The sequence below is a fragment of the Dipodomys spectabilis genome, unplaced genomic scaffold (genome assembly GCF_019054845.1).
Source record: "Dipodomys spectabilis isolate Male_0828 unplaced genomic scaffold, ASM1905484v1 ptg000294l, whole genome shotgun sequence".
Classification (NCBI taxonomy): domain Eukaryota; kingdom Metazoa; phylum Chordata; class Mammalia; order Rodentia; family Heteromyidae; genus Dipodomys; species Dipodomys spectabilis.
The window spans coordinates 2,059,553-2,073,937 of record NW_024870971.1 but is presented as its reverse complement, the minus strand read 5'-3'; the positions used below and the strand labels follow the sequence as shown (position 1 = coordinate 2,073,937).

Genomic DNA, 14,385 nt, shown 5'->3' with positions numbered 1-14,385 from the left:
CTATATGTAGAATATCTTTGAGGATTTTTTGGAGAGTTGGTTTGGTAGAGATATATTGCTTCAGATTTTCCTTGCTGTGGAGGTTTTTATTTGTCCTGGTAGGAATAAGAGCTTGTCTGGGTATATTATTCTTGGTTGGTAATTATTTGACTTTAAGGCATGGCACACCTCTTTCCAGGCCATCCTTGCTTTTATGGTGTCTGCTGAGAAGTCTGAGGTGATTCCGATTGGGTTACCTTTATATGTGATTTTTCTCTTCTCCCTGACAACTTTAAGAATTCTTTCTTTAGTGGCTATTGAGCTGGTATGGATTATAATGTGGTGGTGGGATGACCTGGTCTGGTCTATTTAGGGTTCTAAAAGCTTCTTGTATATGGATGGGCCTGTCCTTTTTATATTTGGGCAGTTCTCTACTAGGATTCTGCTGAATATACTTCGTAATCCATTTGCTTCCTTCTCCAGGCCCTGTTTTATACCTATTATTCTCAAATTAGGTTTCCTGAATGTATCCTGTATTTCCTGCAGTGATCTGTCTTGCTTCTTAGTTTTGTCATGAATAATTGTGTGCCCTTCTTTAATGGAGTCTAAACTGTCTTCAGAGTCCAATATTCTTTCTTCGGCCTCCTCCATTCTACTGTGAAGGCTTTTTACCCCGGTGTCTATCACCTTTGCTTCTTGCTTGTCTTTTTTAATGATGGCAAGCTCCTTATTAAGTTTTTTTTTTTAAGTCTTAAATAGATTGCCTTACCTCCTGGAGTTGGTTCTCAGATTTTCTTTCCACTCCTTAATCTCGGTTCTGATCTTTTCGTTAGCTTTTTTCTCCCTCTGTTGGAGTTCCTTTAACTTTTTATTTGTGGAGGCCATAAAATCATCTATTAGCTTCTGGTTGGCCTCATTGTGTTCTGTGATAACTCTATGTAGGGTGTCCAATTTTTCATTCAGCAGGTTTACCAGCCATGCTTTTAATCTATCTTGAGCATTGCCCTCTAGTTTATTCTGGGACTGCTGTGTAGCTTGTATATGTGGAGATGGTGTTGGTGTTTGTTGATTGGCCATGTTTCTTGTGTTTCTACTGTTAGTTCTACCCATTTGGAGACAAGAACCACACTGGTACAACAGTAGGACAGTCATTTTTTTTGGACCAGAGCCAACCTGGAGTCATGTAGATCTTAGGGTTTCAAAGTTATGTGTAGGTGTTTTCCTATTTAGCTCTCTTTTTCTTTGCTTAGAGAGGGATATTGCAGCATTGGGGTCGAGATTACATATAGTTGTAACTTTTGAGACAACCTGGGTTTGGTTGATAAGTAGTCTGCTCCTTAGAATTAACTAGATAGGCCCCTTGTACTCAAAATAGTCAAATGGAACCAATTTTGTAGTCAAATATAGGACCAACTGTAAGTTGGGTCAGATATAAACCGTTAGGGATCAATGAGCTGGTGCAGATGGAGAAGTGAAGGGTTAGGATTGGAGAGATATGAGTTCAAGTTCACAAGAGGACTTGGATATAATGATAGTAGAGGTGTAAGAATACTTGGGGAGGGGTATATGTAGTAGGAGGAGAATGAAAACCTTGTTACTGAGTGTAAGAGGTGGAAAAGAACTCAAAGAAAGGTTATATAGGGAGTAGCTTAGAGATAGAGATGAAGGTAAGAAAAATAAATTATATATAAGTGTATTTGGGAGACTTTCTGAGATTAGAGAAAGATTATCCAGATATTATTGGAGAGTAGCTTAATCTAAGTTAACTCCTGTAATTATTGTTTACACACATAGAATGAGGCTTTACTTTGTGTATAGAACTAGGGAGGGTAGTTCCGATGGAGTAGTAGTATAATGTAGAGAGAAAGGAGAAGAGGAGAGTGAGAAGAAAAGAAAGAAGAAAAGGAAAAAGAAAAGGAAAAATACCTTGCAAGTTAGGAAATTGGAAAGTGGTAGAAAATCAAATAATAATGAAAAATAGAAGCTTTAAGTGGAATAGCAAATCCTAAATCACAATACACATAAGTAATACATAGAAATATAAACAAACAACAAATGATCAGAGATTAAAAACTAACAAAACAAAACAAAAGAAAACAAGAACAAAAAACTGAAGAATGGGTTTTTCAGGTTCTTTGGGGGAACTTTAGTCTCCCCATAGTCCTCAGAGCAGATTCCTGATAGAACCTTGTATGCCTTGCTCTCGTCCAATTTTCTCGTGGCTTGGTTGGGAGCAGATGGCCTTTTGATGGGGGAGGCTGCCTGCTATCTATAGTCCCACTCTCAGGTGAGGTCTGTAGCTGGTGCTGTGCTGGACCACAGAGCCTGTGCTGTGGATGGTAGGATGGAGTTGGCAGGTTCTCAGTCAGAAGGTCTGGTTGTTGGCAGGTGCAGCTGGGGGTGTGTGGCTCTGCTGATGCTGAAGGGTCTCCTTTGTGGTAATATGGGGAACTGGTGCTGGGGAGTCAGGTGGAGGTTCATGCAGCTGGTTGGTGTGGGCTGTGGGATCTGTGCTGCTCTGCAGCAGAGGAGGTGGGAGGTGGCCGGCAGGTGGCAGGCAGCCTCAGGGGTGGCTGCTTGAGGCTGCTAGGTGCATCTGCAGAGATGTCTGTAGCAGCTTGGTGGTGCCTTTGCTGCAAGAGACTGGGTGACAACAGGGAGGAAGCAGGTCCCAGCTGAGTGCTCAGTCAGCAGGATGCTTGGCCCATAGAGCTTAGAACGATGGATTGACTGAGGCTGTGATTTCCTGGCAGCTTTGTGTGGGGTTGGCAGGGGCCCACGGGAATCCCCGCAGCACTGTAGTCAAGGGCTGACTTTGGGGCCTTACCTGGTGGTGCCAATTTCTGGTGATTGTAATGGCGGTACTGCTGAGTTAGTTCGTTCCCCCATAGCTGCCCTGGGGGAGGGGCGGATAGGGGGGAGCTGTTCACTGGATTCCCTCCTAACTTTCTGTGGATCTAGTGTTGTGTGATTTCTTCAGTTTTTGGGTGCTCCTCTGCTTAAAGTCTGCAGAGCAGGGGTTATACTGTGGGGGAAGGACATACAAAGCAACAAAGAAATAATCTTATAATTGCATTAGAAGCAAATGCATGAAAGAAAAAAAACATTTAAAATACATATCTTAGGGTTCATTTTCCTAACATCACCTTATCTGACCTTTTCTGCTTGACTCATACATATACTAGATATTGCAAATAAGGGAAACCATGGGACCTATGTTCCTTTGGGCTTGACTTACTTCACTTGATATAATTTTTTCCAAGTCTTTCCTTTTCCTAACAAATGGGGCAATGTCATTCTTTCTGATGGAGGCATAGAATTCCATTGTGTATATATACCACATTTTCTTGATTCATTCATCTACTGAGGGGCATCTGGGTTGGTTCCAGATCTTAGCTATGGTAAATAATGCTGCAATAAACATAGTTGTGCTGGTAGCTTTAGTGTGGTCTTGTTTGTAAACATTTGGGTAAATGCCCAAAAGTGGGACTGCTGGGTCATAGGGGAGCTCTATGTGGAGTCTTTTGAGGAACCTCCATACTACTTTCCAAAGTGATTGAACAAGTTTACACTCCCACCAACAATGAAGTAAGGTTCCCTTCTGTCCACATCCCCTCCTGCATCTGTTGTTATTAGAGTTCTTGATTATAGCCATTCTAACTGGGGTGAGGTGGTATCTCAATGTTGTTTTGATTTGCATTTCTTTTATGGCTAGGGACATTGAGCATTTCTTTATGTGTCTATTGGCCATCCTTCTTTCCACTTCAGAGAGGTTTCTCTTTAAGTCTTTAGCCCACTTATTTATTGGGCAGTTGTTTCTTTGAGGATTTGTTATTGGGGGATTTAATTTTTTGAGTTCCAAGTATATTTTAGATATGAGACCCTTGTCTGTTGTATGGCTAGTGAACATCTTCTCCCAATCTGTGGGCTTTCTATTGAGGTTGCTAGCTATATCCTTTGCCATGCAGAAGCTCTGCAGCTTTATGCAATCCCATTTGTCTAACCATTCTTTGATTTGTTTCAGGCCTGCGGCAAGGAGACCTAGGGTTTCTCCTATTCCATCCTGTAAAGTTTTCAGCGTGTCTGCTTTGACTCTGAGGTCTTTGATCCATTTGGAGTTGATTCTGGTGCACAGTGATATATAAGGATCTAGCATTAGTTTTCTACAAATAGTTAACTAGTTTGCCATCACCATTTACTGAAGAAGCTGTCTTGCTTCCATTCTACATTTTTAGCTTCCATATTGAAGATTAGATGCCTGTGGGTCTTTAGGTTCATTTCTGGTTTTAATTCAATTCCATTGATCACGAGGTTTGTTCTTGTGCCAGTACCAAGCTGTTTTGATTACTATGGCTTTATAGTATAGTTTGAAATTTGGAATTGATATCCTTCAGCACTGCTTTTTCTGTTAAGGGGCATTTTTGCTATTCGGGGTCTTTTATTGTTCCATATGAATTTTGGATTGCTTCTTCTATTTTCTTTAAAAATGATATTGGAATATTGATAGGTATCGCATTGAATTTGTAGATAGCCTTGGGGAGTATTGCCATTTTCACCATGCTGATCTTTCCAATCCAGGAGAATGGGAGTTTTTTTTGCCACTTTCTAGGTTCTGTTTAGTTTTCCTTTTTCAGGTTTTTAAAGTTTTCATCTTAGAAGTCCTTCACTTCTTTGGTTAAGTTAATTCCTAGGTATCTTATTTTTTGTGTGGTGCTATTGTGAATGGAGTTGCTTTCCTAATTTCAGCCACAATTTTCTCATTGTTGACATACAGACAAACCATTGATTTTTGAGAGTTAATTTTGTACCCTGCTACTTTGCCAAAGTTTTCAATCAGCTTGAGTAATTTAGGAGTGTAGTCTGTGGGATTCTTTAAATACAAGATCATGTCATCTGCAAAGAGGGACAGTTTTACTTCATCTTTCCCTATTTGGATCCCTTTATTTTTGCATCTTGTCTTATTGGTGTAGCTAGGCATTCTAATACTAAAGTGAAAAGAAGTGGAGAGGGAGGACATCCTTGTCTCATTCCTTAGTTTAGTGGAAATGGCTTTAGTTTTTCAGCTTTGAGTATAATGCTGGCTGTAGGTTTGTCATATACAGCCTTTATTGTATTGAGGATTGTTCCATGGATTCCTAATTTTTCCAGAACCTTCATCATAAAGGGGTGTTGGATCTTGTCAAATGCTTTATATACATCTATTGGGATAACCATGTGGTTCTTATCCTTGCTCTTCTTGATGTGATGTATTGTATTAATTAATTTACATGTATTGATCCAGCTTTGCATCCCTGAAATGAATGCTGTTTGATCGTGGTGTATGATTTTTTGGATGAATTGTTGAAGTCGATTGGCCAAAATTTTGTTGAGAAGTTTTGCATCAATGTTCATCAAAGAAATGGGTCTATAGTTCTCTTTCTTTGATGAGTCCCTGCCTGGTTTTTGGATGAGGGTTATGATGGCTTCATAGAATGAGTTCGGTAGTGAACTTTCTCTTTCAATTTCATTGAAGAGTTGAGGGAGTGTTGGTGTGAGCTCTGCTTTGAAGGCCTTGTAGAATTCTGCTGTAAAACCATCTGGTCCTGGACTTTTCTTAGATGGGAAGTCTCTTATTGCTGTTTCCATTTCAATGCTTGTTATGGGCCTGCAAGATGGTTTAACTCATCTTGATTTAGTTTTGGCATGTCAATATTTGTTAGGAAAAGGTCCATTTTTGCCTAGTTCTCAAACTTATCAACATAAAGTTTTGAGAAGTATTCCCTTATAACGTTCTGAATCTTGGTTGTTTCTGTGGTGATGTTTCCATTCTCATCTCTGAGTTTATTTATTTTTGTGTTCTCTTCTTTTTCTGATAAGATTTGCTAAGGGTCTGTCAATTTTGTTATTTTTTTGAAGAACCAACTGTATGTTTGGTGATTCTTTCTATGTTATTTTTTGATTCTAATTCATTTAATTCTTATTTAATTTTAATTATTTCTTTCTGTCTACTGGCTTGGGGTTTATCTTGCTGCTCTTTTTCAAGGAGGCTCAGATGTCTCATTAAATTGTTGGTTTCAGATCTCTCCAATTTGTTGATGTAGCAACTCAGAGGTATAAACTTGCCTCTGAGTACTGCCTTTACTGTGTCTCAGAGGAGCTGGTAATTTGTGTCTTCATTTTTGTTGAATATCATAAACAATTGAATTTCCTTTCTAATCTCTTCCATGAGCCACTGGTGGCTCAACAGTGTGTTGTTCAGCCTTGATGTGTTACAGAACTTTCTTTGGTGGCTTTTGGTGTTGAGTTTTAATATTATTCCCTTTTGGCCTGAGAGAATGCAGGGTATAACTTCAATGTTTTTGAATTTGGACAGGTTGCTTTGTGACCTAAAATATGGTTTATTTTGGAAAATGTTCCATGTGTGCAGAGCAAAAGGTGTATTCTGATGTTTCCTGGGAGGGGTGACTTTCCCCTGGGTGTAGCTGAATCTGGCAGGTCAAGTCAGGTTCCTGTGACTTGCTAAATGACTTTTGTTTTCTTCCAAGGCCTGAGTCCGAGCTAGCTGCTCAGCTGGGCCTTTGTCAGTATCAAAGATGGAGATCTCTGTTGGTGGGGGAGGGGTGGCCTTACCTCCTCTACTCCCTGAGAAGGAGTGAAGATGTTATGGTTCTACTCTTGCCACAGTCTTGATTCCTGGGCCATCTCTGGTCTGCAATCTACAGGAAGAAGATATCTGCTTCTTGTCAGTTCTTGCTGGTGTTGAGTAGAATCTGCTCACCCGCTGCCCCTGGCACCTTTTCCTGGACTCTCTCTGTTGTAGGTATGATGGCTATGGCCATTGCCGCTGCTGCAACATCTGCATCCGCTGCTGCCACGGCTACTGGCAAGTGCTCAGATCTGTCTCCTTGTCTAGATTTTCCCTCTCTGGCCAAACTCACTGTACTGTGATAGCACAATTGGTGTGATTCTGCAGGCTATGAGTGTTCACTAGAACAGTAAAACTGCTTTCTATGCAAGAGATTGTTTAGCCTCCAACTTCTCCTCCGCCATCTTCCTCGGACTCCTGTACCTGCTTTATCACAGCCTAATTCAGAACTAAAATAGAAATTCTTAAATTAGTTACGGAAAGACAAAAGCTTCTAGATATAGGAAAAGATGAAATTTGCAGGTTGGAGATGACTCAGTCATGAAACACTAGCTACTCAGTAGGATGAGATCTGGAGGATTTTGGTTTGAAGCCAGCCTGAACACGAAAGTCCTTGAAACTCCATTTCCAATTAGTTTCACTCAAAAGCTGATCCAGGGGAGTAGCATAAACGGCAAAATTTTAGCCATGAGCAAGAAAGGCAAACAAAGCAAATATGTTCAAGTCTTCTGAAGTCAAGCCTCAGTACTGAGCAGAACAAAAGAGGTGGAAGAATAAGGCAAGAAGAAAAAAATTGAAGAGGATGAGGAGGAAGGAAGGAAAGAGGGAAAGAAGGAAAGAAAGAAAGAAGGGAAGGAGAGAGGGAAGGAGAGAAAGAATAAACACAATTATCCCAATTCTAAGGATATATTAATAATTTAACATCTAGATGACCAAAATTATCTGTCTACTTGTAAGAACACGATACACGTTAAGCTACTCAGAGGCTTCTGGTGGTGAGCATATTACACGGGATGTGATTTGTCTTTCTGAATACATCATCTTGTCATTGTTAAACAAGAAATAAATTAAAACTCAAGTTTTTATTTAAAAATTTAAATCTTTTTGTTGTTGTTGTTGTTTTTGGTCATGAGGACTGAACTCTGGGCCTGGATGATATCCCTAAGCTCTTCAGCTCAAGGCTTGTGCTCTTCCACTTGAGTCACAGTGCCACTTCTGACATTTTCTGCTTATGTGGTATTGAGGAATCGAACCCAGGGCCTCATGCATGCAAGGCCAAGCACTGAGCCACCTTCCCAGTCCCCAAAATTTAAATCTTTAATAATTGCACAAAGAGATTTTTCTTTTCTTTCTTTCTTTTTCATTTTTTTGGTTTTTCATGGGGCTTGAACTCTGGGCCTGGGCGCTGTTCCTGAGCTCTTCAGCTCACAAAAAGAGCTTTTACCTCAACCTTTCCACTAATATATACAAAGGATCATGATCAGTATCACCCCTTTCATCATTCTCCCTCTTCCACATATGAGGTTTTGCTTCTGTCATTACTCTAATTTCCAGTTATACAACAGTTGAAATCATACTTAACAAAGAAGTCCCCAAGCGATGTCCACAGTAAATTACTTCTATGATTCTAGTTCTGTTAGTTAGCCAGGAGGAAAATTAACCCCAAAGGACATCTTCATGTGGTGAATATGTTTCAGGCTGATGGAAGAACCTCACAGAAAATATCACTAATATCTTGGAGGTCATCTCATGTCACTTCTGAAAGGAAGACTAAACAAGAATCTGACCTAAGGAAAGCTGTTAGTAAGTCAACTCTTCTCTGACTCTCCTTTAAAATAACCGTTAATATATTTTTGTGTTTGTGTTCATGTGTGCCCATTGTGCATGGAGATTAGAATTGATTAGCATCTGTCATTTTCAGAAAAGTATTCATAAGCCTTGTTTTATCTCTTCTAACAGGAATTTTTTTGGTATATTTGACACCCCTGGTGGCCTGCCTCCAAGCTGCTCTCAGGTCTCCCTGACATCATGTTCTTTTCATGGCTACTCAGTGAGAAACTTCCAGATATCTTTAGTTAAATCATCCATCCCATTTAAGACAATATTTTGTGTGTTGGGTGAGTTATATATGAAAGTCATTTGCAACATACACAGAAACAATATGAGTAACAAATTTAGACAAGATTTTTACATTATACCTGGTAATGAAGTAAGGTATTGGGAGTTAGTGATATCCACTTGAACATCTTGTATGTGTACTGCATCCAGTCCATGTTTTTAACAATACAACATATTTCCTGAGGATAAAATTCCTTTTGCAAATTATAAACATAGAATTTCGTGTTATTATGAAAAATATTAATAGAAAGAATGTATATGAAAATGTTACTTATTCACATACTTTTTAGAGGAGAACATTTTTGAATCCTATTTCTAATTGTCCACATTTATTAATGCTGGAACATAATTTAACCTACATTTTGAGAACTCTTCTGTATACAGATAATAAATCCAACGTTGATCCAGTAGTATTTTCTATTGACACTTATAAGTTCCATTAAAATATTGGTAACTTCCTGAAAAGAGTTCAGTGCAGGGTGAAAATATTAAGTTTCTTAAAAGCAGGCAGCATGCTCTATTCATGTGTAAATGCTAAAGGGCTGCTGAGTATATGTATGTTAATTAGTATTAAATGAAAATAGTATTTTAAAGAAAGTTTAACACATATTTCACTTACATAAATACTTGGAACTACAACAAATATTTTATCAAAACAGTTTGGAATTCACATTAATTTAAAATAAATCTTAAAATTATGGAAGATAAATAATTTGTATTTGTCAGCATTTAGTGAATACTTAAGGAGTTTGTGTTTTTTTTTTTTTAATTTCTGGTTTATATTCACAGCATATCTGCTAAGTTGAATATCTTTTTCTCCAAATTAAGTAATAAAAGCAGAAAAAGATTTTATTGCAAATTCACAAGATTGCAGATCAGGCAAAATATGGCTAAGTAAAATGTAAGCCATTAAATCGGCTAATTCTTCTGAGAATTTTGAGTAATATTAGAAGTAATATCATATGTTCAGTTACTCACATATTAATAATAACAACACTTATTTTGTTAGGAAAGTGTGATTTATTATTGTTGAATTATTCCCTAAGGAAGTTCCTATTTATCTTTTAGCAAATTTTCTCTAATGTACATTTAGAATACTGATTTTGCTACTAGCTAGTCAACAGGTACCAAACTAGTTATTAAACTTTTCTCTTATAAAGTTTGTATTGCTAAATTTCTCTTGAAAAAGTATTAACGTTTTCTTGGTTTCATGAATGTGTTGGAGGACATATCAAACAACTATTTTTAGAAATTAAATAAAGCCTTTTTATTATGGAAAGATGTATATATTTGTAAGTTGTTAAGACCATTATTATCTATGTCTGAGCTAATTCCTTTTGTGAGAATTTACTCAGGTCAGTGGTTCTGAGTTCTCTTTATAATGTCAGGAAAATGTATTGTTCACAGTAAGAAAGGGTTTCCATTGTTAATCAGCTTTCCTTGATGCCACCCTGGAGAATTCACAGTGCAAGTTATGTGAGACACATAAACTGAAACATTTCCAAGTAAGAAATAACAAAAGTCACTTTGCACTAAATATCATTTGTATTGAGAATTTTGAATTTACCTATAGCTTACTGTAAATAATGTTACTGTAAATAATGTCATTTTTAAAGGAAAATAATAATAATATTCAACACAAGCATTTGAAGATATACTTTGCTTGCACAAGAATATAATTCCTTTTCATGTACAAAATACACAAATAGACTGATAGAGAGTGGTCAGCAACTTTGTTGGTCCGGGGATATTATATAATCTATGTATTTCTCAACATCCCTTTATATGCAGAATTTTTTCAGTGGTCTTAATGTCAGAATCTTCCAATTGCCTTTGAGTTTTTAGAGTTTATTACCTGATAGGTTTTAATTGTAATATATGATGCATGCAATCTTTTTTCTTCCAAGCCATTATGCCAAAAAATGCATGATATTATCATCTATTGTCTCTACTAAAGGTTATCTCATTGGTTAACTATTTAGTTGTATGATACTTTGTAGAAGATGTTCTACCTATGGTTATAGATATTTACATGCAGTTGAGAGAAAGTGCAATGCTGTATCATGTTTTTTAAACTAGATAACATCTGTTACAGATTTTATTGTCAATACTCAGGCATGAACTCAGTGTCTCATGCTATTTATTCAAGACTGATGCTCTACTACTTGAGACACATCTCTATTTCTGGCTTTTTGTTGGTTAGTTAGAGATAATAATCTCACTGACTTCTGTGCTTACTCTGGTTTTGAACCATAAATTCTCAGTTCTCTGTCAAGAAACAAAGATTACAGGTAGGAGCCACCAGCACTCATCTCTGTACATTTCTTTTTTCTTTTTTTAGTGTGCCTAATCCATTTAATGAAGAAGTAATTTTTTTGTTTTTCAAATTTTTTATTGTGATTAAGTGGTAACATAATATCCCAAATTTCACAGTATTGTGGGATAGTGATGCTTAGTTAAAGTCACAAACACATTCTAACTTTCATGGAGCAAATTGTCTATCATGGTCTATAACATTTATGAGTTCTATGAATTTTGCAATACAGTTATTTCTTCCACATTGGGTGATATGTACATTTCTTTTGTTTTGCATAACGTCAGCTATTCCCTCTTTCCCACTTGTTCCCTCCCTCCCATTGCTGCCATTGAGTTGCTTAGTTCATTTTGGTCAATGTCCAGTGCAGCTGATGAATCCCACTGTTGTATGTTTTTCCTTGATTCCCTGTTAAATCCAAAATGTAGGGTGATATAACAAAATTAACAAGACTTAAGAAACAAAGGACTTGCACTCATCTGGTTGAATCACTACTAAATAACCTCATGCTGCTGATCACATATATGGTATATATGTGCACACTGGAGGGAAACCAGGAGGATGACATAGAACTAGAAGGAATCTATACATTTCTTAAGAATAGCATCCCTGCAATGAAAGAGGTTATATTGATCAAGATGAATTGTACTTATGAACTGACAAGCTGAATTATATCTGGTTGGTATAATTGCTTAAAGATAATATTCATATAATGTTTTAGAGTTTTATCCTTGTCTGCAGAGGATGCATTCCAAATTCTCTGTGGATGCCTGAACCACATTATCAAATTTTTATGCTATGTTTATTTTTGTGATAAATTCATACTTATGATAGGGTTTAAAATATATTAGGCTAACAAGTTAAGAGTAACTTACCATAAAATAAAGAAACCAAAAATATTGCAATAAAAGTTATTTTGAAACCTCTCTGAGCCAGGCAATTGCTAACACACTTGGAATGAAATGGATACCAGGCAACTCAAATAGTGGTAAATGGAACTCAGATGAAAAGGATGACTATCTGAACAAATTACAATTATTTAATGCAGTAATCATTGGTCCTCACAGAACTTTTTATGGTAGGTGAGAGTTGCTAGCTTCCTGATGACACCATAATAACTCCATAGCCTTGCTCCATGCATTCCCACCCTCCCATAATTCCTTCTTCTGACAGAACTCTCTCAATAAATTATGTGCAGAGCTGTCCCATCACAAGCTCTTCTCCTGAAAGCCAGTCTTGGGGAATTAATTTCTTTGAGTCATATACTAGCATGTACACCGACAGTTTTTCTCAGGATTACACTTTAAACTCTTTGATGTAAATTTTGATATAAATAACAAATTCTAAAATTCAACCTCTTTTCATCCCAATAACTGTCATACCTATATTATTTCAGAAACCAGAGAGTGCACAAAATGGATGCTGGAAATCACTCTATGGTGTCTGAATTTGTGCTTCTGGGACTTGGACACTCAGACAATCTTCAGGTTTTGCTCTTCATAATATTTTTTACTCTTTACCTGATCATTGTTCCTGGTAATATTGTAATTATTTCCTTAATCATCACTGATTCACATCTCCACACTCCCATGTACTTCTTGTTGGCCAACCTGTCCTTTGTTGATATGTGGCTTTCTACAAACACCACTCCCAAAATGATTGCAGACATTTTCAGGAAGAAGAAGACAATTTCCTTTGTAGGCTGCATGTCACAAATCTTCTTTTCCCAATTCATTGCAGCACTTGAGATGGTACTTCTGGTGGTGATGGCCTATGACCGCTATGTGGCCATCTGCAAACCTCTTCATTATTTTACTATTATGAGCCTGCGAAGATGCATTGGGCTAGTGGTGACTGCCTGGGTAATTGGTATTGTGCATGCCATGAGTCAACTTGTTTTTATTGTACCACTGCCCTTCTGTGGCCCCAGAGAAATAGACAGCTTTTTTTGTGACAGACCACTGGTAGTTAAGCTAGCCTGCATGGATCTCCATAATTTGGAAATTTTCATGAATGTCAACTGTGGAGTTGTAGCTGTCATTCCTTTTTTTCTGTTGCTAACCTCCTACACACATATTCTTCTCACTGTCTCCAAAAGCTCAAAAAGGAGTGCATCCAAGGCCCTCTCTACATGCAGTGCACACATCACAGTGGTGGTTCTCTTCTTTGGACCCTGTATCTTCCTCTATGTATGGCCACTCAGCATCACCTCGATGGACAAATTTCTTGCTGTGTTTTACTCTGTTTTTACACCTCTTCTAAATCCAGGGATTTACACATTGAGAAATAAAGAGATTAAAAGTGCCCTGGAAAGACTCAGGAGCTACCATGTGAATTCCAAGGGGAAAACTCAATGCCTAGAAACTTAATGATACCTCATTACCAGGGAATAATTTATCAGTCTTCTAATATCTTAAACTATGTAAAAATAAGATTTAAATTTATTTTAGTAGAGGTTAATATCTACTCCAATGGATTGAATTTTAATAATGCTAAGGTATTTTTATTCTAATCTCATTTCAGAAAATGACAATTTCACACAAATTTTTTATTTCATTTTCTCAAAATATTCACTCAGTACTTTTTTTCTTAACCAGAATTACTTAGCTACTAATTGAATTAGAGAAAAGCAAAAAAAAAAACAAAAGTATTGAAAAAAAATTGTTAAAGTATATGAGGAATAACTAAATCAACCTTGCTAGGAGATCATTAATTTGGCAACAAAAAAGTTATACTTAAAAAGAAATCTTCAGTGACTATATTTAGTAGTCTATTTCATTGCAAACAATCTCACTGGATACAAGTAACTTATATTGAGAATGTAACATAGGCAAAACTTGACAGATGTGTGTGACGTGTAAAACCTTATGACCAGTTAGAAGTAACAGATAGTTGTAAAATATTTTGACCCAGAACCTTAGCATGCATCTTATTTTTCAAATTACAAAGAAGAAATATTTAGACCATATTTAGTAAACAAAAAGTATAAATATATTTGCAATGTGGGAGGCTGGGTGGCCTCTGTGGCACCCTAGGTGCTGAGGATGTCTGGTCTGGGCAGAGACTGTGGGCCAGAGGAAGGAATTGCTTGTGATACCTCGAGTATCCCAGCAAAGCCAGGCAGCCCTGCACAGCCCTCCATTCCCCACTGCCAAGTGGGACTGTACCGGCCTCTGGCAATGAACTCTGGGCTATGGACTCGGAGGGTGGGGCTCAGATCTCCTCGACTCCAAGACTTTGTTTGCCGGAGGTGCCTATTCCTCTAAATAATTTGTTTTCTCATCATGATTTCTTGACCTTAGATTGGATTAAAGTTGCCATTTCACAGTTAGAATGCAAGAAAACTAGG

At 37.4% G+C, this 14,385-nt stretch overlaps 1 protein-coding gene across 1 annotated transcript; it reads left to right on the top strand.

Annotated features, from left to right (window-relative positions):
- The first annotated feature begins 12,448 nt into the window (after nucleotides 1–12,448).
- Nucleotides 12,449–13,405, top strand: LOC122126949 (olfactory receptor 4F4-like). The gene has a single exon (XM_042701496.1). It carries the CDS (start codon nucleotides 12,452–12,454, stop codon nucleotides 13,403–13,405), a length of 954 nt encoding a protein of 317 aa, XP_042557430.1. The 5' UTR covers nucleotides 12,449–12,451.
- Nucleotides 13,406–14,385: the final 980 nt, after the last annotated feature.